The sequence below is a fragment of the Anoplopoma fimbria genome, chromosome 15, assembly GCF_027596085.1.
Source record: "Anoplopoma fimbria isolate UVic2021 breed Golden Eagle Sablefish chromosome 15, Afim_UVic_2022, whole genome shotgun sequence".
NCBI classification, from domain to species: domain Eukaryota; kingdom Metazoa; phylum Chordata; class Actinopteri; order Perciformes; family Anoplopomatidae; genus Anoplopoma; species Anoplopoma fimbria.
Genome location: NC_072463.1, coordinates 25,636,281 through 25,657,674, shown reverse-complemented (window position 1 = coordinate 25,657,674; position 21,394 = coordinate 25,636,281). Strand labels below are relative to the sequence as shown.

The following is a 21,394-nucleotide window of genomic DNA, read 5'->3' as shown; positions in this document are numbered from 1 at the left end:
GTCAGCAAGCCTCTGAACTGCAGATGATGAACATGTTAAACATTACACGTGTTATAACTGTGTATATATAATAAATGTAATAAATGTGTTTAGTACAGCCTCAGCAAGGTGTAGAACAATAACTGTATTCCTATGAGAGGATACCATGATAATATTAGAAAATTCGATATATATATATATATATATATATATATATAAAAAAAAGGTTTCCAGTATTTATCTATGTCCTAACGCTAATGGACATTGTGTGTATATATATATTCATGTTTATCACGGAATTTACAATCACAGCCAATCACAGCCCACGAAGCGTCTGGAACATCCAATCAGATTCCCCGCTGCCGCTCCAGTCCCCGCCCACTGCTCCAGTATTAATGTGGCATGCAGACGAGCTGCAGAGGCCGACCTTTTGGAGCTGAACTGGACCTGTTGGTGCTGAACTGGACCTGTTGGTGCTGAACTGGACCTGTTGGTGCTGAACTGGACCTGTTGACTGAACTGGACCTGTTGCTGCTGAACTGGACCAGCAGCATCTGCAAAAATGGTTGATGCTTTCTGCGCGACGTGGAAACTGGTGGACAGCCAGAACTTTGATGAATACATGAAGGCACTTGGTAAGATCATTTACTTATCTGCCTGAAATAAGATATGATAGTTTTCTCATACATTTTAACTTAAAACATACAGCAAAGAAATCAAATAAATAGTTATTATCAGTGTTTATTATTAATGTCATTAAGTCCAGCATAATAATGCATCATTTCTTTGGACAGGTGTTGGTTTTGCCACACGACAGGTGGGCAACGTCACCAAACCAACAGTAGTGATCAGCCAGGATGGGGACAAAGTGGTGGTGAAAACCCTGAGCACCTTCAAGAACACTGAGATCTCCTCCAAGCTTGGAGAGGAGTTTGATGAGACCACAGCTGATGACCGACATGTCAAAGTAAGCTGAGTAACAAACTGAGGGTGTAACCTTCACTGGGCTCTGACTGTACATTTGGAGATGGTGTATATTTATATTGTGCTTGTGCTTGCAGTCTATCTTCACCATGGAAGGAGACACACTTGTGCAAGTGCAGAAGTGGGATGGCAAGGAGACCAAATTTGTCAGAGAAATGAAGGATGGGAAGCTTGTGGCGGTAAGCTTAAATAACTCACACAACATTAACTTTGTACTCGTCATTCTGATTGCATTTATCAGTTTATGGATCCATTTGCATTATAAAGTGCTTGTGTTAAGCACTTTGCCCTGCCCTGTTGTTGAAGCTTAAAAAAACAGATTTTATATGACCCACATGAACTGCAGAAAACTTGCTTTACCTCGAGCATTAAAACCACATCTAAGTATTAACTGTTATCTCTTCTCTGCCTCCAGACTTTGAGTTTTGAGGGAGTCCAGGCGGTCCGCACATATGAGAAAGCCTAACTTTGCAATCCACTTCAATGAGCAAATCATCCATACACTGCAAACGATCAACAAGGTGTTGCCCTTTTTTGTTTTTACAGTATGCAGTGATTTGCACTTGATTTGCCATTTTAACACAAGATAAATATTTTGTGAAAGCTTTTTGTAAGATCTTTTGTAAGAAATTAGGACTGTGAAGGGCCTAAAAGTGTTTTGTTCAGTGTTTGTTAAAAATTGAAAAATAAACTGCTCATCTAAACCTTCTTCATGTCTCAGACTTTTCAGTTGGTATTTAAAAGTCATGAGAGCTCCATCAGAACCACTTCATTTTCGTTTTTTCATGCAAATTTGAATAGAGTCCTACATTTCTTTTCTAATATGTCAACCTAAGTTGTGGGAACAGTGCTTTCCCTGTGATGGGCGAGTTCCAGGTGACAGCTGCAGGGTGACAGTGCAGGCCAGAGCCACAGCAGCCAGTGTGACCATTGAACTCATGGGAATGAACGTCCTCTAGTAACCCCCAGATGGTCAGAGACGACTAGGAGCTGGAGGGGGCGGGGTGGTGATGTCACACGCCCCGGGATAATCCGGTTTTAGTTGTGGTGTCATTACGTAGAGGCATCATTCGATGGTGTGTGGACCAACCGTGATTGAATGCTGCCGCTGGCATGACAGATGACGGACAACGCTAAGAAAGGACACTGTGTCGGATGTGAACTGTTTGTATCGATCAATATCCCATAATTAGTTCAAAGTCTAAGATTAGAGTCTGTCAGTAAACCTTTGTAATCTCCAACTGTTTTACAGTTTTGATATAAACTAGAGGCTGTTTTGTGTTCATTTTAAAGCTCCCTCTTCTATCCTCCATCTTTCCCACATTTTAAGAAGCCAAGCTGCCCTGTGAGCTGTGCCTTGCCTACTGAACACTGTGACTACAAGTGGCCATTCTTCTTGTCTCAATGCACAGGCTGCCAAGTTTTTGGCCACCTTTGAATAGCGTGTGACACAAAGAAACTGTGGTAACTGGAGTGGAACTCATTTGGCCGTTGCTCACTGAATAAATTTCAGTCAAAATCCGTCTTTATGCTCCAGTTATAGTATGCCAAAAAATGCCTTTATTCTCACAAAAGCAGGCGATACCATTTGCATAAGTATTTAGGGTGAAAACAGTGACGAGGCAAGTTCAGGCGAGTTCATGTAACAATATTCACAGCAGCACAATCACACGGAAAATGTAGAAAAGGGAGATTATCACATTCCCTGTTGGAGAAACCGTGAGAGATAAAAGTTTAGTGTAGCATCTTCTGTTCTCAGTACGCTTCCCAGGAGAGCACAGGGAGTTTCCTCTTTGTGTGGAATCTGTCAGCGGTGTAAACTGACCATTAGTATCCCCTCTCTGGCCTCATTAGCTAAATACAGCGTGAAGAACCGACCATCTACTGTATATCATTCAGTTTGTATGGGCTCTTTGTGTTGGAAAGACAAAGACTTACAAAAGAAACACTTGTATTGCTTTGTTTTAATGACAAATGTCTACTATTCACAAAAAAGAAGTTATTGACAAATGATAAATAATGTGTTTTTAAGTGCACTTAAATAGAAGTCACAGTTGTAATTATTCAGGGGATAAAACTGTCTATTTTACCTTTTATTTATCTATTTACAATGAGATTATTTCAAATATTACTTGATAACTTATACCACTGAGAGATACATGCCAGTTATAGCTATCAAATGATTTAAAAGATCAAGTATTTAGTGTTGCCATTCTCAAAGTATGGGAAAAAATATCACAGTAACATTTCTAAGCATAAAACACACGCACACACATATCATGCACATTTCATTCAAGGACTATTAGACAAACACACAGTGCTTTGATCACTGAGATATTCAAAAAATAAATAATGTATTGCACATGTTTACGGATAAGTTTTAGGTACAATTCAGTTAAAATGATTGAAACAAAAATGAATCTATTGTTACCATAAATAAAAACGCCTTTTGTTATACTAGCAACAATATATTTCTTTTACTAAAATACAATATCTCAAAATAAAGATTCAACGACAGCGCACTGCCATTTCGGGAACAAAACCTACAGCTACATCAGAGACAAAAGAGCATCGCCACAAAACTCCAGCTGTTACAGTAAAGTTACTGGAGCCTGAGCTCACTGAGAGCTGCAGAGGGTCTAATCACCATCTACTGTATGGACTAATAAACTATTTGTTTCTATTATTCTAATGAATAAAGATAAGTGGATTTACTTTTGAGTAGACTTGGGATTAGTGCCACAAGCGCTAATAACCGTCCTCTATGTGCCATATGGAGCATAATTTAAAGAGCCATATGTAAACAACAGCTGGTACTAGCTGAGAAATAATGTGCCAGTTTACATCTGAGATCATCTGCATCATGTGATGCCATCTGCATACATTTAGAGTGTAATCACATGGTGTGCAGATATAATCAAATATGTAAATGTTTAATTTCAATGTTATACTCTGTCATCATAAACCACTTTAACAACAACCTTCAGGTTTCAAATGAACCTGTAAAGAGCTGATCCTTGCAGCTCGCGTCATCATCTTTCATACTATTTCTCTTCAGAGATTTCGAAAACATGTGACTTGGACTTCATTTTTGTCCAATAAAAGTATTCGAAATCAATCTGAACTCATGTAACCCATACTGTACATCACATGCACAGGATATTTAGAAAATTAAATATGAATCCTGTTACCTTTTGCATATACAGTCAATGGGATGTAATAATATAAGATATGCATTAATATCATGTTATATAAGTTAAGAACCTGTTCAAAAGGTTGCTAAATATATCATATTTCTACATTTCCGCACACAGTTTTTGAACGAGGAATTTCTGTTAGCCACATCCCTTTTGACTGACAAAAAATCCATCACATGTGCCCTACTGTTAATTTTCCAGCTTATAAAATATATTTGATAACAATACAAAAACAGACTTATACTCGACCTCTCATCGACTAAAACAAGTTGCATCATATTTTAATGCCTTCAGTAAAAGAATCGGAACAGAGCGAGCAGCTGGTAAACAGCTTTTCCAACATGTCGTCCAATTTTAGAATGAATCTGATGCTCAAATATGGACTCAATCACCATTCATTTTACAGTGCAGGCAATGCAATGCTTGTTTTTAGCGCCAATGTCAAAATGAGGAGCTGGTGCACATGTCTGCAGTTTAATAAGACTTCATAGGTAGTGTGTCATCTGTACGTTTGGGAGCTCTCATACACAGTGCTTGGTCATTCCTTTTGACACATAACAGACATGGTAGACAAAAACAGAAAAAAACTTTCCTTTCAGTAGATAGAGGAATTTGTGTGAAAAACAAGGTTTCCTTGAAACGACTGAAATAATATCAAGCCTTATGGAATAATGCACAAACATTATAAATGCCCAATTGTAGATTCAACGGCTTTCAAAGCAGGATAAGTTAGCATACAGAAATATGGCCATTTACAATGCAATGAAGGAAAACGCTGATATTACACATGGTGCATAAAAATGTATGTACAATTATTGTACAAGCACTTTTCAAGTAAATGTGGGAATTATACCTCTGCCCCTCTTGAATCCTCAATTGTGTCTGTTTTATGTACCCTGTTTACACTACTATGTTCCTTCTTTAAAAAAAAAATGCACCATAACATTTTTATTTGCATGTGTTGCTGTGAGGATCTGAATGATTGATCCACAGAGGTAATATACTATACTGTTCCATCATTCACAAGATATCCTCCTTTTTAAAACAATTGAACACAAGAAATAAAGAACAAGATGGAAAGGAATGACACTGGCCGCAAGTATTTGGTACGAGAGCTCAACCAAATCTGGAAGTAAAAATAAATCGGACCGTCACATTAAATCACCTTCTGCTGGCCAGGGTTTCCTCATGAAAACCAACAGTGAACAGCAGGCTGCGTTTCAGCAGCGCAGGGAGTGACCTGACCTTGTCGTTATCAGTAAAATTGACTTCATTGTAAACATCAGACTGGATTCAGACTGAAGCTTCAAATCTGCAGCGGTGAGAAGGCGTAGAAAGGAAACTGGGCCTCGTCCTCGTCCACAAAGAAACACTGGAAGTAGGGCTCGTCTGTGGAACACAGTTAGAATATACGGCAGTAAAGTTCAGTACAATATGTTCCTCTCCTCCCTCTGGTATACTGGAAGAAGGCCAAGCATGCAATTTGCACACTTGTGTGATATTTCGGTTATGTGAGGGGAATTTGTACATACCATCAATTTGAAAGCTGTCTGATACAGAAGGCTCAGCTATCAAAATAAGAACACAGTGTTAATCATAAAACAATACACTGTTGTATTACTCTAAATTACCGCTTTCTTATATAGCAGACTACCTTTGATTTTTTCCTCCTTGGCAGCTTTCTTTTCAGGAGATCTCTCTACAACAAAAAGAGAATATTCTGGCTTCAAATAAAGTTAGAACATTCAGAATTAGGTTGAGTAACAAACAGCTTTACCTTTCTTTGCTGGCTCCTGTATCTCTTTAAGAACTCTGTCCTCTGTAAATAGACAATACACCAGATTAATACACATTTATTCAAAGATGTATACCACTTCCTGAAGAGTAGACAACAACTGCTATACTTTACCTTTAGCTTTTTCTTCTTTGGTTGCCCTCTTCTCAACAGTTTTTTCTAAAGTAAATAAAAAATGAATAGTTATTTTTGTCCATAAATAATTTCTATTTCTACATCTTCATTTCAATTTCTACAGTAGGGTAGTAGGTGTACTATAAACGGTCACAAAGGCTGATTCTTCATATTCAAGAAACCTTTCTATACAGGCTATGTTTTCTTTCTTTACAAACTATGACCTCTGCAATTAATTACAATTTCCATAATTTTACAGCATATCATAGATACATTGATGTAATCAAACACTACTTAAAGCTGGTCATATGCTGTACCTGTCTTTGTTGCAGTGGGTTTGACCGTGTCTTTTAAAACCTCAGGTGCTGTTTCACAAACATGAAACAAACACAAGTTGTCAAGAAATGGACGATTACAACATAGTTTCATTGCCAGGCACGAAAAAAGTTACGTTTTGTTTCATTTTACAGTTCAGTGAACGTTAAAGGGGTTTTCTTTCTTGCTTGTGAAAGCCAGTGTAGCATATATGTGCATGTTTTTCTAGTTTCAGAATTATGTTGGCTATGGCTCATTTACTTCACATGTATATGTTTTTATGAAAGGACATGCTTCACTGTCTGCTTTGCCATGGGACCTTAAGATAAGATAAGATAAGGATTATCTTATCTTATCTTATCTTATCTTAAGGTCCCATGGCAAAGCAGACAGTGAAAACATTCTCACCAAGAGACTTCTTAGGATTGTTAAAACTCCCAGCATGCGTGTTCAGTAATATACTGGATAATATTGCTCAACTATAAACTTGTTGTCTATAAACCTATTTATAGACCAACAATCTGTATTGTAGTATTATGTAAATTATTATCTATAAAGCCATTACAAAATAGTTTCTTGCTGAATAAAAATGTGTAGGAATCTTAATTTTAGATGTTTTCTATAAAGGATTCATCAGCACTTTTAAATTCAGCAGGGACATATTCTTAGCCCTCAGATTACATGTTGTAATCAGATTACCATGAAGGTAACATGGTTGCGTAAAGTTCTGCCTCTAATGAAGCACCACAAATGTACCTTTCTTTACACGGGCTAGTTTGGTCTTTTCCCTAGAAATGGCTGCAGGAAAAAAAATGCAGTTTATATAATTCAGTCCTTTCATGTGTAGAAGTACTTCTGGCGGAAGAGTTGCAGCATATATAATAGACTGTTAACGTAGCCTCAAATGCATCTACAATTGACTCAGTATCCTGGCTTGTTCCTTAATAAATTGACAAAAAAACTGTACCTTTCTTCCCTGCAGAAAGTTTGTCCTTTTCTTTAGGAGTCTCCACTTCTGCAAAAGGAAAACTAAGGTCAGACTCGGCCACTGGGACACAGACCTTGAGAGCGTAAGCCACTATTAGCTCATTTTCAAACAATGCATATTGCAGCTGGAGCCACAGCATTGCAACTACAAAATCAATTTAATCTCTAAGAGCAGCTTGAAGAGCATGAGGGATCTACAACTAGAAAGCAGTAATTAGTTTTAAAAGTGCATCTCTGTTGAACAGATACATATTATTGATTTGCACCTTTCTGTGTTGGTTTTCTGCCACTTTTGATGCTTCTAGCTCAGTGAAATGTCTATTTCATATTCTGCATGCATTTTTTTATTTATTATAGGAGGTATCTTCCACTGCAAAGGGCCTGAAGTGTCCAGATATGTTCCACAAATCTTAACTTTTACAACACATTGTTAATGTTTGGTGGGTTCAATGGCCTTTGCTTTGGAATCTCAGGTCTTAATTGTCTACGTCTTAAAAGGTAAGAGAGGTGAGTTATAAAAGCCTTACAACATCTGTTTATCCAGTGCTTTGCAAATCTACTAACTACAGCTGTCTAAACAAGCAGACAGTATTCCTCAGGATCATTGTATAGAAGCAGCAGTTTGCCTATGGAGATCCTGCAGTGAAATCACTTGCCATTTATGATGCATAATGTTGATTTATTGATGATCTCATAGGCAAAATGCTTGTTTCTCTCTTGGGCAGTCCAATCACAGCATTTACACAATACAATGACCTACATTGTGTGACTAAATCACGATAATTACAATCTCACATAGGGATTACTCCTCAAACTGAAGCACCACTAATGTACCTTTCTTTACATGGACCGGTTTGGCTTTTTTCCTCAACAATGCTGGGAGACAAGGCAATTAATGTATGTTTTTATGTGACAATACACTGTAATTACAGCGTATTGAGGGTAAATGCTGAACTCACACAAAGGGCTGATTTAAAAAAATATATATTAAGTACATTTGTCACCAAACAAGACAATTTGAGAGGTAAATGTTGTTTTGGTACCTTTTGGTTTGACTTTGTCCTTTGGCACTGCAGGCTCTGAGTAGATAAGGATGTAAAACATTGTTGATAATCAGAAAGTAGCTTTATCATCTATTTTTTTATGGTTGCTGAAGTAACACAACAGTTATACATAATTACTGTCTAATTTTATGATACCAAACATTTTTTCTTTAAGCAACAACCCAACAAAATGCTCTGCAGGCAGATGGCAGTGCAGGCTACCTTTCTTCTTTAGGAGTGATCTGACCTTTTCCTTCTTTGTGACATCCTTACCTTTCTTTTCAGGAGCTGGCTTAGGTTTCTCTTTTGTTACCTCAGCTGCTGAGTGTTAAGGAAATGATTTGTGTTAAGGTTTGTTAACCTTTTGCCAAATAATGATTGATTGTATCGGCATTACCTTTTTTGGCAAGAACTGCCTTGGTCTCAGGCTCTAAAGACAAAGAAGAAAAAAATAAGTGGCGTGGTGATTCTTGCTTTTTGACAGATTCTAAAACTACATCATATTTCTTAAAAATTTGATTCAAGATGTCTGCTATTAACATTTTCTGGAAATCTTGCTTTTATCTTACAGTTTCATCCTGAAAAGTGGAAAAATGCACCTACATTATGTGCTTATGTGCAACTAATAATCACTTTTTTGTGAGGTTATTAATAATAATAATAATAATCAATCCTTTATTAGTCCCACAATGGGGAAATTATTTCTCTGCATTTAACCATCCCGGAGGAGCAGTGGGCTGCAATGAAGCGCCCGGGGAGCAACTTGGGGTTAGGTGTCTCGCTCAAGGACACCTCGGCATGTTGCCGGTAGAGGGGTTTGAACCACCAACCTTGTGGTTACGGGACAAGCGCTCTACCTCATGTGCCACAGCCGCCCCATTTGCCTTTGCCTTTTCTTTTACAATACTATATTTAAAAAAAGGAGGGGAAATGTCACAATAAATCTATTTAAAAAAGCTACAACCCTAGAAAACTATTCACACCTACACAATGCAGCTTAGATAAAACATGTCATCTCTGCTGTGTGAAAAACATGCATCTCCAAAACATCTTAAGCTCAAAGTCTTTTTTTTAGTAAATCACAATTCATTAGAATACATTTGTCAGCCTATATTGAAGCATGTACATTTTCCAGTGTGACCAAATTGATAATGATAAAAGTAACATGAAGAGAGTTTTCACATAACACTAATGTAACAACATATTTTTGGCTATTTCCTCAACAATTTATATCAATGATGATATTTTCAGCATTACTGTTTTGAGCTGAGTCATTATGTGGAAATAATAATATAGCTGTAGCAGCATTTCACCAACAGCCGCATGTTAATAGCTACAAAAGCACAACAGAAACACACTTCTGCTGCATACCTTTCTTCTTTTCAACAGATTTAGGTTTTGCTTTGATAACAGGTGCTAGAGAAACATGGCCCCATTAATTCCAATGTTTACAGATCAGTCATAAAGATGGACAAATGCATTGTGAAATAAACGGAGAAAAACAAACCTTTTTCAGGAGTTACTGGCTCTGCCTTTTTCTCCTTGAGAACCTTAGCTTCTAAAGCAAATAAGAAAAAACATAAGTATGTGATTATCGCTCATTTACAACTGGTATTTACAAACAGACACCACATTATTCAAGCATTGTCTAATAAGCAGACTGTCAAAAAACTTAGTAAACTCAGTAATTTGTTCAAATTTCATATAAGTTAGGTAGGATATGAATATGGATGATATTTTTTTGTTAAAACTAATTTAATCTCTGTAACTACCTTTTTTTGTTGGTGCTGGTTTGACTTTGTCTTTTGGAGTTACAGGCACTATGAAAAAGAAAATATTTGTTTGTGAAAAGATACAGTTGAATATAAAGATGAAAACAGAAAGCGCCAGTTTATTTAAAATTTGAAACTTATAAATGAATGTGGAGCAGCCAGAACTTTGAATAATGAAAGGCATAGTGGTGAACATATGAAATCTATTAAAGTAAGTGTGTAAACAAAATATGTACCTTTCTTCAGTGGCACAACCTTCACGTTCTCCTTTGTTATTGAGACATTTTTGTGCCGTATTTCTGCCTCTGTAAGAAAAAAAAATGAATAAGTAGGAAAACTAATTGCTCCATTATTTAAACATAAACATTAATGTTGATTAGTTTCCTCTTACCTTTGACTACTGGGACAGGTTTTGTCTTAAGTGGAGCAGGTTCTGTGTCAGAAGAGTTTAGGTTTGTCATTCAAGTAAATATGATGAAAAATTACAAATAGCTAAATACAATCATACGTCTCACCTCTCTTTGTTAGAACTGGTTTGGCCTTCTGCTTTGAAACGTCAGCTGCTGAAGAAAACATATTTTATGATCAAACCAAACATTGATGGCATGAAGATTTTGGTTTTATATAATGTTTGATATGTGCTTTACTTGTCTTTGCGGCAACTGCTTTGACTTTCTCTTTGGGCGCCTTGACTTCTGAGACAAAAAAACCAAGTGTGTGCTTAAGCTCACTGACTCAACCCACTTAAACATGGGTTCTTATTGCGATATTAGTATCTATCTATTATATATTGAGCAATGAACTAAAAACATCAGATTTAAGATACTTTTACAAATATATTCCTTTTACCTTTCTTTGCAGGTTCTGGTTTGGCTTTCACCTCAGGAGCTTCAGGAACCTCTTTTATTGGGGAATATTCAAAAATATAATTAATTAGCTCATCTTAGCTTCACATTAAACATGTAATGGAAGCACTTTATACAGTAATTCTAGTAGTCTGTATGAGTCAGGGACAACACTTAAAGTAAACATGTGGTTACAGTGACTCTGGCCTGTTACTTACCTGTCTTTGTAACATTCATGTGCTCCTTTTTCAGGAGAGGAACTGTCTGCTTTTTTGCAGCTTTCAACCCCTTTGCTGCCCTCATGGGTTCATCAGCTGAAATGAACAGCAGACAATGATGCTACAATTTCAGGTACTATTTCATTTGATTTTATTTTACATTGAATTGCTGGTGAAGTCTGTCTTATCTTGCAATATAGCTGAAAAAATGAATGAACAGATTATTGATTATATTGTGATTTTTGTGGAAGACTATTAGAGAAATGTAAACATAGGCTGTTTAAAGCCGTTTGAACTATTGACCAATAATATTGTTTTTGTGTGAGGACAGTACTTTTTTTTCTCTATTCAATCCATTTATACAATTTATAAAATGTATAAAATGTCACTGCAACCAGATCTTTTACATACTGTATTATCTCACCTGCTTTTGTGACATTAAGATGTTCCTTCTTAATAACAGACGCGACCTCCTTCTTAACCACTTCAATCCTCCTTGGAGTCTTTTTGGGTCCAGCGTCTGTAAAAAAAAAAAAAAAAGGAAAAAAAAAAGGAAAAAAATTGAATGGTTTAATTTGAATCATACCAAGGAAAGAGCCTTCGTTGAGTAAAACGAAACATAAATCAATTTGGCCTTGTTGTCATGAAAACTGTTCGTGTATCATAACAGTATTTTGCTCGCAGGCTCTCTGTTTCACCAGAGATGCCTTCTTGTTCTGCCAGCAGCAAAACATTTAAAAATAAAATACACATACAGAATTTTGTTGCTTGTATTGTTGTTTAAGATTTAGTTACTTTATCATTATTATATTATTATAACATTCACAACTTATACCTCGTTTCAAGTCGACTGGTTTGGCCTTTTCTTTGGGTGCAACAGCTTCTGTGTGTCAAAAGCACAACCGGGATAGTTTCTTTTCCATTGTAACAATTAATCATTTTACTTTTTGGTAGTCAAAAACATTATCAAGAAATGATATAACCCTAACCCTTATATATAAATAATGTGTGTGTTACCTTTCTTAGCTGGAGCCGCTTTGGCCTTTTCCTTTGGAACCTCTGTGTCACAAAATAGGACAGAGAGTTAGTGGAGATTAGTTACTTTTATATTTTACAACAAAAACATCTGCATTGTAAACTGATAGCCTGGTTCTATCGTTCTAGCAAAGTCTTTTCTTCATAGAAGTAGTTTTGGAAGTTGTAACAGTGTAATCTCATTTGACAGTGTATCAGGTACAACTAGCTTATAATTAATGCAGTCAAACACAACAATACTGCAATAATTCTGACCTTCATGAAATTGTAATGTTCTGTTTAAAATAGGTGTGGATTCAACTTGAAGAATGTTTTTTAGAATATAGTTTGTGGTGCCGTTGAACTGTTGCATTACTCAGAGAGATATCTTTTTGTTATTTAGCCTACCCTAATTTATATAAATGGGTATAAGTTGTTGATATAAGGATATCTAGTGTCTCAGCTACAATTTTTTTACGGAATTTTACATTCATCACTGATTGAGATAGTCCCCAAATGAGTAAGACTTCAGCGTAAGGGAATCTTTGCATTACCTGGTTTTACAGGTTTAAGTTGGATTTTTTCCTTTGGTTCCTTCTTGGGCTCCTTATGAGCTGCCACTGCTGGATAAGTGATAAGATAAGTGTTTATTATGTGACACTTTCTTTGAATATATAATTCTTCATATGTTCTACACTTAAACAAAATGTGTCAGCACACCAAAGATATGAGTAATATCTAACTCTATTTTTATTCTGGAATGTTCTAACAAAAATGTAAAAGTTCACTGATACAAATGAATTGACAGTTGATACGACATAATAAAAGCTTGCTCTTACCTTTCTTTGGAGTTTCTGGTTTGGCTTTCAATTTAGGACCTTCAGGAACTTCTATTATTAGAGAATATTTAGAAATATAATTCAGAAACACGGAAAATTCTACAATTCATTAAATACTACCAACAAGCATAAATTATCAGATTTTTTACATATTGTATGTTCTCACCTGCTTTTGTAACATTAAGATGATCCTTCTTCAGGACAGACGCGACCTCCTTCTTGACTTCTTTAATCTTTTTAGGTCCATCGTCTAAATTAAAAAAGGCAAAGCTGATTGAGCAGTTTCACATAAAATATGCTGAGGAAAGAAATGTATCTCTCATTGAAAAAGAAAACCAATCAATCTATCTATCCTTCTTTAGGCTCCAGTCAGGCCTTTCTTTGGGATTTTCTATGAGTAAGCACTTTTAAAGTTAAACTAATATTTACAAATTGTGTATTATCATGAAAACTGTTCAATTATCATAAACGTTTTTTGTGCCATGGTGGCAGGCCTGATGGATGGCTTTGCATTACCTTGTTTTACAGGTTTAGGTTTGATTTTTTCCTTTGTTTCCTTCTTGAGTTCTTCATGTGCTGCCACTGGTGAAGAATATGACATCAAAAAGCCTTTAAGATTTAGGTTAATATGAAGATGAGTAATTATTATGTGACGCTTTCTTTGGATTTGTATCTTTTTATGTGTTCTACACACATTAGTGTTAGTTTACAAAAAGTATGGTTAAGTTTAATTCTCGTATTGGTTGGATTCTTTATTGAGATATTAGTTTATTGAGCAATAAACTAAAAACATTAAATTTACTTCTACAAATACATTCCATTTACCTTTTTTTGCAGGTTCTGGTTTGGCTTTCACCTTAGGAGCTTCAGGTACCACTATTATTGGGAAATATTAAAATATATATATCATTAGTTCATCTTAGTTTCACATAAAACATGTAATGGTAGCACTTTATGCAATACTTCTTCTGAAATAAGGATGACACTTTATTAAAAGATTTAGAAATGTAATCTGTCACTTGATAGTATACAAAAAAGATGATAATATCTTGAATTGTCTGATTAAAGATTGGAGAGATATTAAGTTATGGAGAATCTATACAGCTAAATACATCAGATTCAACTTAATTTTACAAATGAATTGACAATTGACACAAAATAATGAAAGCTTTCTCTGACCTTTCTTTGCAGGTTCTGGTTTAACTTTCATCTTAGGAGCTTCAGGAACCTCTATTATTGGGAAATATTCAAAAATATAATGAATTAGCTCATATTAGCTTCACATTAGACATGTATTGGTGGCACTTTATGCAGACAGTAATTCTAATAGACTGTATGAGTCAAGGACAACAATCTGTTAAAAATATGGTTGCATCCAATCTGTAACTTGATAGATCAGATTGATACATATCAAGTTGTTTTGTTAATAACCTCAGATATATTGTAACTTAAAGTAAACATGTGGTTACAGTGACTCTGGCCTGTTACTTACCTGTCTTTGTAACATTCATGTGCTCCTTTTTCAGGAGAGGAACTGTCTGCTTTTTTGCAGCTTTCAACCCCTTTGCTGCCCTCATGAGTTCATCAGCTGAAATGAACAGCAGACAATGATGCTACAATTTCAGGTACTATTTCATTTGATTTTATTTTACATTGAAATGCTGGTGAAGTCTGTCTAATCTTGCAATGTAGCTGAAAAGAATTATGAAATATATAACAGATAATGTTATTATAATGTGATTTTTGCGGAAGACTATTAGATGTTATGTTTGCACCATCCTCTCTGCTGCTGTATCCTGCAAATGTCCCCGCTGTGGGACTAATAAAGGATTATCTTATCTTAATATAGTTTGTGTAAAGCCGTTTTTGACCAATAATATCGTTTTTGGGTGAGGACAGTCTCTATTCAGTCCATCTAAACAACTGGGTTAATGCAAAATCCATCAACTACTAACCACAAGAATAAAATGTCACGGTGACCAGATCTTTACTGTATTATCTCACCTGCTTTTGTAATGTTAAGATGTTCCTTCTTAAGAACAGACGCAACCTCCTTCTTGACCACTTTAATCCTCCTTGCAGCCTTTTTGGGTCCAGCGTCTGTAAAAAAAAATAAAAAGAAAAAATGGAATGGCCTCATATAAATTATACTGAGGAAAGAAATATAGCCTTCACTCAACGGCGATGACAAAAACGGGAGAGACGGTGCATTACCAATATAAAATAAAGGTTTATTTCCATACAAAACATAACTTTAACAAAACCGCCAACGAAAACCCCAAAAGGTGTGGACGCCTGTAAGGAGGGCCAATGAGTAGCGCCACAACAGGCAATCAGCTGCTCTTTTATTCGGCTGGAGCACCGGTCCCAGGTGCTCCAGATCCAGCTGATGTCATCAGCTGATCACCTTAATGAAGATAGTCAATAAGTAGGCGGGGTCGTCACACCCCCCCCCATAAAGTCGGTGTACCAAAGGGAACACCGGCACATACTAACCAAATTGACCTGAAATTATCCTCCCCAAAAATATATTAATTCAAAGACAAGACAAATCTAAGAAAGAAAACACATAACTCCACCCTGCCCATGTCATGCTCCTTTTCCACCTGACCTCAGCAACCCTGGTACCTGGAGAAGCAAATTAAGAGCACAGACAGAAGAACACAACACAAACAGTATGAAATGGCATCACTAATCACATTCACTCACGGCAAAGGAGCACGTGACAGCGCGTCGGCAATGACATTATCCACCCCTTTGATATGCCGAATATCAAGATCGTATCCCTGCAGAAACAGAACCCATCTCATCAACCTCTGATTCGGACACTGCAATGACCTTAAAAAGGTCAGAGGATTATGATCCGTGTAAACCACAAGGGCGGCACCTCCTCCCACATATACCTCAAAATGCTGCAGTGCCAAAACCAGCGCCAATGCCTCCTTTTCGATCACTGAGTAATTAAACTGGTAACGATTGAATTTCCTCGAGAAGAAGCTTACTGGCCTCACTACACCCTGGTCATCTCCCTGCAGCAAGACCGCGCCTGCTCCCACCTGACTGGCATCAACCTGGAGCAAAAAGGTCCGGTCAAAGCGCGGTGCCGCTAGAATAGGGAAAGAGCAGAGAACCGTCTTGACCTTATCAAAGGCTTGCTGACACTCCGGCGACCACACAAACTTTGCTCTGGTCTTCAGAAGCTCAGTAAGAGGGAACATTACCGTGGAAAAATTCTGACAGAACCCACGGTAATATCCCACCAGACCCAGAAACCGCTGCAGCTCTTTCTTCGTTGTGGGCCGTGGAAACTTCTCGACGGCCATAACTTTCGCGCGGACTGGAGCTACGCAACCTTGCCCCACTACTCGCCCCAGATAAGTAACAGTGGCCTTAGCAAACTCGCACTTGGATAAATTAACAGTAAGCCTCGCCTCTGCCAGGCGCTCAAACAGCGCCCGGATGCGCTGAAGATGGGAGTGCCATGTATCACTAAAAATCACCAAGTCATCCAAATAAACAGAACACCCCTCCAACCCGGACACAACTCGGTTCATTAACCGCTGGAATGTAGCGGGAGCGTTTCTTAACCCAAACGGCATTACCGTATAAGAATACAGACCTGACGGTGTAATAAACGCCGATATCTCCTGAGCACGCTTGGACAGCGGTACCTGCCAATATCCTTTAAGCAGGTCGAATTTACTTACAAACTTGGCAGGCCCAACACTGTCAATACAGTCGTCCATTCGCGGCAAAGGAAAATAATCTGGCTTTGTGACAGAGTTTACTTTTCTCATATCTGTACAAAACCGAGGTGTTTTGTCCTGCTTCGGCACCAAAATACAGGGGGAGGCCCAACTAGAGTTAGACGGGACAGCCATATCATTTTCAACCATGTAAGCCACTTCAGAGTCAAGATGTTTCAGCTTCTCCGGGGACATACGGTAAAAACGCTGTTTTATCGGCCTTGCATCTCCCACCTCGATGTCATGCTCCACCCAATCAGTGCGCGAAGGGACATCACCGAACAGACAGCGGAACTTCCGTACCAAGTCCGCCAGCTCACAGCGTCTAGAATCAGGCAAATGGGACAACACCTTGTCCAAGCTACTTAGAGCTTCAGAATTTTTTAAACGACCACACAGCAAACTGTCATCGGGCTCAGGCACCCCATCCTCATGCATCCCAGCCACTGAACTAGCAACCAGAACCGGACGCACGCCTTCCTCAGCCTGACCCGACTCACTAACACGGTTGTAGAACGGCTTCAACAAGTTAATGTGACAAAGCTGTTTGGACTTTCTCCGCCCTGGTGTCGCAATGAAATAGTTCAAATCCGAGAGTTTCTCAATGATTGTATACGGACCGGTATACTTAGCCTGGAACGGCGAACCCACAATAGGCATTAATGCCAAAACTTGGTCCCCAGGACTAAACTCTCGCTGCTCTGTGTGACGGTCATAATTTTTCTTCATTTTGCCCTGCGACATCTGCAACTTGTCCCGTGCCATACCACCGCCACGAACAAACGATGCCGAAACCCGTTCACAAAATCAATCAGATTTTTTGGTGGCTCAGCATCCACCCAGTTATCCTTTAACACAGCCAAAGGGCCCCTCACCACATGCCCAAAAACTAAGTCATTCGGACTGAAACCAGTACCCTCTTGTACGGCCTCTCTCGCAGCCAACATCAGCCACGGGAGCCCCTCCTCCCAGTCTCGATCCAGCTCCGTGCAATACGCACGCAGCAGAGACTTGAGAGTTTGATGAAATCTCTCCAACGCACCCTGACTCTGCGCGTGGTACGCCGATGACTGACTGTGTTTAATGCGCAAGGATCTCAACACTTGACCAACATGTGGGAAGAAAAATTCGACCCTTGGTCACTCTGAATAACCTTCGGGATGCCAAAAACCGAAATGAACTGAGTCAATGCCTTCACCACGGCTTTAGTTGTAATAGATCTCAGCGGGTATGCAGCCGGATACCTGGTACTTTGGCACATAACTGTCAGTAAATACTTACAGCCAGATTTAGCGATCGGCAACGGGCCGACACAGTCCACAATCAAATATTCAAAAGGTTGGCTTATGGCAGGAATCGGTTGCAGAGGAGCAGACTTCACACTCTGATTCGGCTTCCCCGTTAATTGGCACACATGGCAGGTTTTAATATATTCGGCAACATCTCGTTTTACACGCGGCCAAAAGAACTGTTTCAAGACATTTAAATACGTTTTCCTGACACCAAAGTGCCCACTCTCGTCGTGTGCCACTTTAAGGACCAGAGGCCTGAATTTAGTCGGTACAACCAACTGGTACACAGCATCCCCCACACCGTCACCCAAAACAGCCCATTTCCGAAACAGCAGTCTGCTACGCAAAAAGTAGCCACTGGCTGCACTCTTTATCTCTGCAGCAGACAAAACACGACCAAATAATTCATTTAAAGAGGAATCACCAATTTGCTCCTGCAGCAACTCGCTCTGTGACACCGACAGTGGAAAATCAGACAAAGACAGATCCTCAAAATCATCGTCACCAAGCTCCCCATCTGATAACTCAGGCTCAGCCTTACTCATTGCTCGTGTAACCACACAGGCTGAAAGAACCTCAGGTACCTCACTGGAACTCCAGTCAGAGACAGTACTAACCGGACAGAGCGTAACAACAGGTGAGGGAGGAGCATCAGCCCAGAGGCGGCCGCCAGCCAAGCCATTGCCCAAAATAAAATGAACCCCCTCTATAGGCAACGCCGGCCGCACTCCCACAGCTACCTCACCCTGCACGAGCTCACAATCCAGGACCACCTTATGCAAAGGCACGGGTAAAACCGTCAACCCCATCCCTCGACTGAGAATACGGTCCCCCTGTCCGTCTCCGCGGACAACGGCAGCACTGACTCAGTCATATAGGAATCATATGCCCCTGTGTCCCTCAAGATTGTAACCGGGACTTTAACATCGCTACCAACTAGCGATACAAAACCACTTCTAATGAAAGGAGCGTATGCTTCCAGAACATCCGGCTCACGGACAGAGGGAAACCCATTAGAAACACAGCCACTTCCCAGCGTAGCTGCAGCCGCAGCTGGCTTAACATTATAGCTGCTCCCCCTATGTTTTAGTCAAACATAAAATGCATGAGTATATATTAATCTTTGGAAGGTCTGATAAAATAAATGTAAGATATTGTAGCATCTATAACTAACATCAGATTCAATTTGTACACAAATAATGAAAGCTTGCTCTGACCTTTCTTTGCAGGTTCTGGTTTGGCTTTCACCTCAGGAGCTTCAGGAACCTCTATTATTGGGGAATAGTCAAACATATTTTTTATTAGTTCATCTTAGTTTCACATAAAACATGTAATGGTAGAAAGTTTATGCTATACTTCTTCTGAAATAAGGATGACACTTTGTTGAAAGATTTTTACATTTAATTTGTCAGTTGATATCTTAAAGATTGCCTCTTGTTTTTGATACTCAAAGTCAGTTTTGTTCTCCTTATGAGCAGCTATTGGTGGAAAATTATGAATTCAAAAAGATTTATCATTTTCAGGTTTATATAAAGATCAGTATTTCCAATGTGACACCTTCTTTTAAGATATATCTTTCTATGTGCTTTAAACATAAAAAAGTTGTGTAGGTATACAAAAAGATGATAATATCTTGAATTGTCTGATTAAAGATTGGTGAGATATTAAATTATGGAGCATCTATACAGCTAAACACATCAGATTCTACTTCATTGTCATGGTAGCACAGTAATTCTATTCTTTATTGAGATATCAGGTTATTGAGCAATGAACTAAAAACATTAGATTTAAGATACTTTTACAATTACATTCCTTTTACCTTTCTTTGCAGGTTCTGGTTTGGCTTTCACCTCAGGAGCTTCAGGAACCTCTATTATTGGGGAATATTCCAAAATATATGTTATTAGTTCATCTTAGTTTCACATAAAACATGTAACGGTAGCACTTTATGCATACTTCTTCTAAAATAAGCAGATTTTTTATATATGGTTGCATCCAATCTGGTACTTGATAAGTCAAATGTATACATATCAAGTTGTTTTGTTAATGACCTCAGATATATTGTAACTTAAAGTAAACATGTGGTTACAGTGACTCTGGCCTGTTACTTACCTGTCTTTGTAACATTCATGTGCTCCTTTTTCAGGAGAGGAACTGTCTGCTTTTTTGCAGCTTTCAACCCCTTTGCTGCCCTCATGGGTTCATCAGCTGAAATGAACAGTATTTTTTATATGACACTTTATTGGATTGTATAACTTTTTATGCGTGGAACACATAAAAAGTTTTATGTTTTATGTAGGCAAACATAAAATGCACGAGTGTATATTCATCTTTGGAAGGTCTGAAAAAAACTGGTAAGATATTGGAGCATCTATAAGTAACATAAGATTCAATTTGCTTTTTCAAATGAATTGACAATTGACGGAAAAGAAAACAAGCTTTCTCTGACCTTTCTTTGCAGGTTCTGGTTTGGCTTTCACCTCAGGAGCTTCAAGAACCTCTTTTATTTGGAAATATAAAGAATATATATGTCATTAGTCCATCTTAGTTTCACATAAAACATGTAATGGTAGCACAGTAATTCTATTCTTTATTGAGATATTAGTTTGTTGAGCAATAAACTAAAAACATTAGATTTAAGATACTTTTACAAATACATTCCTTTTACCTTTCTTTGCAGGTTCTGGTTTGGCTTTCACCTCAGGAGCTTCAGGAACCTCTATTATTGGGGAATATAAAAAAATATATATCATTAGTTCATCTTAGTTTCACATAAAACATGTAACGGTAGCACTTTATACAATATTTCTTCTGAAATAAGGATGACACTTTGTTGAAAGATTTTGAAATTGAATCTGTCAGTTGATATTTTAAAGATTGCCTCTTGTTTGTGATACTCAAAGTCAGTTTTGTTCTCCTTATGAGCAGCTACTGGTGGAAAATTATGAATTTGAAAAGAGTTATCATTTTCAGGTTGATATAAAGATCAGTATTTAAAATGTGACACCCTCTTTTAAGATATATCTTTTTATGTGCTTTAAACATAAAACAAGTTTGTGTAGGTATACAAAAAGATGATAATATCTTGAATTGTCGGATTAAAGATTGGTGAGATATTAAATTATGGAGAATCTATACAGCTAAACACATCAGATTCTACTTCATTTTACAAATGAATTGACAATTGACAAAAAATAATGAAAGCTTTCTCTGACCTTTCTTTGCAAGTTCTGGTTTGGCTTTCACCTTAGGAG

General features: G+C 37.8%; 1 protein-coding gene across 1 annotated transcript; it reads left to right on the top strand.

Annotated features, from left to right (window-relative positions):
* Positions 1-396: 396 nt before the first annotated feature.
* On the top strand, positions 397-1,671 carry fabp7a (fatty acid binding protein 7, brain, a). The gene is made up of 4 exons (XM_054613300.1): positions 397-614; positions 774-946; positions 1,041-1,142; positions 1,379-1,671. The coding sequence occupies exons 1-4, from the start codon at positions 542-544 to the stop codon at positions 1,427-1,429; spliced, it is 399 nt and encodes a 132-aa protein (XP_054469275.1). The 5' UTR covers positions 397-541; the 3' UTR covers positions 1,430-1,671.
* The last annotated feature ends 19,723 nt before the right edge of the window (positions 1,672-21,394 follow it).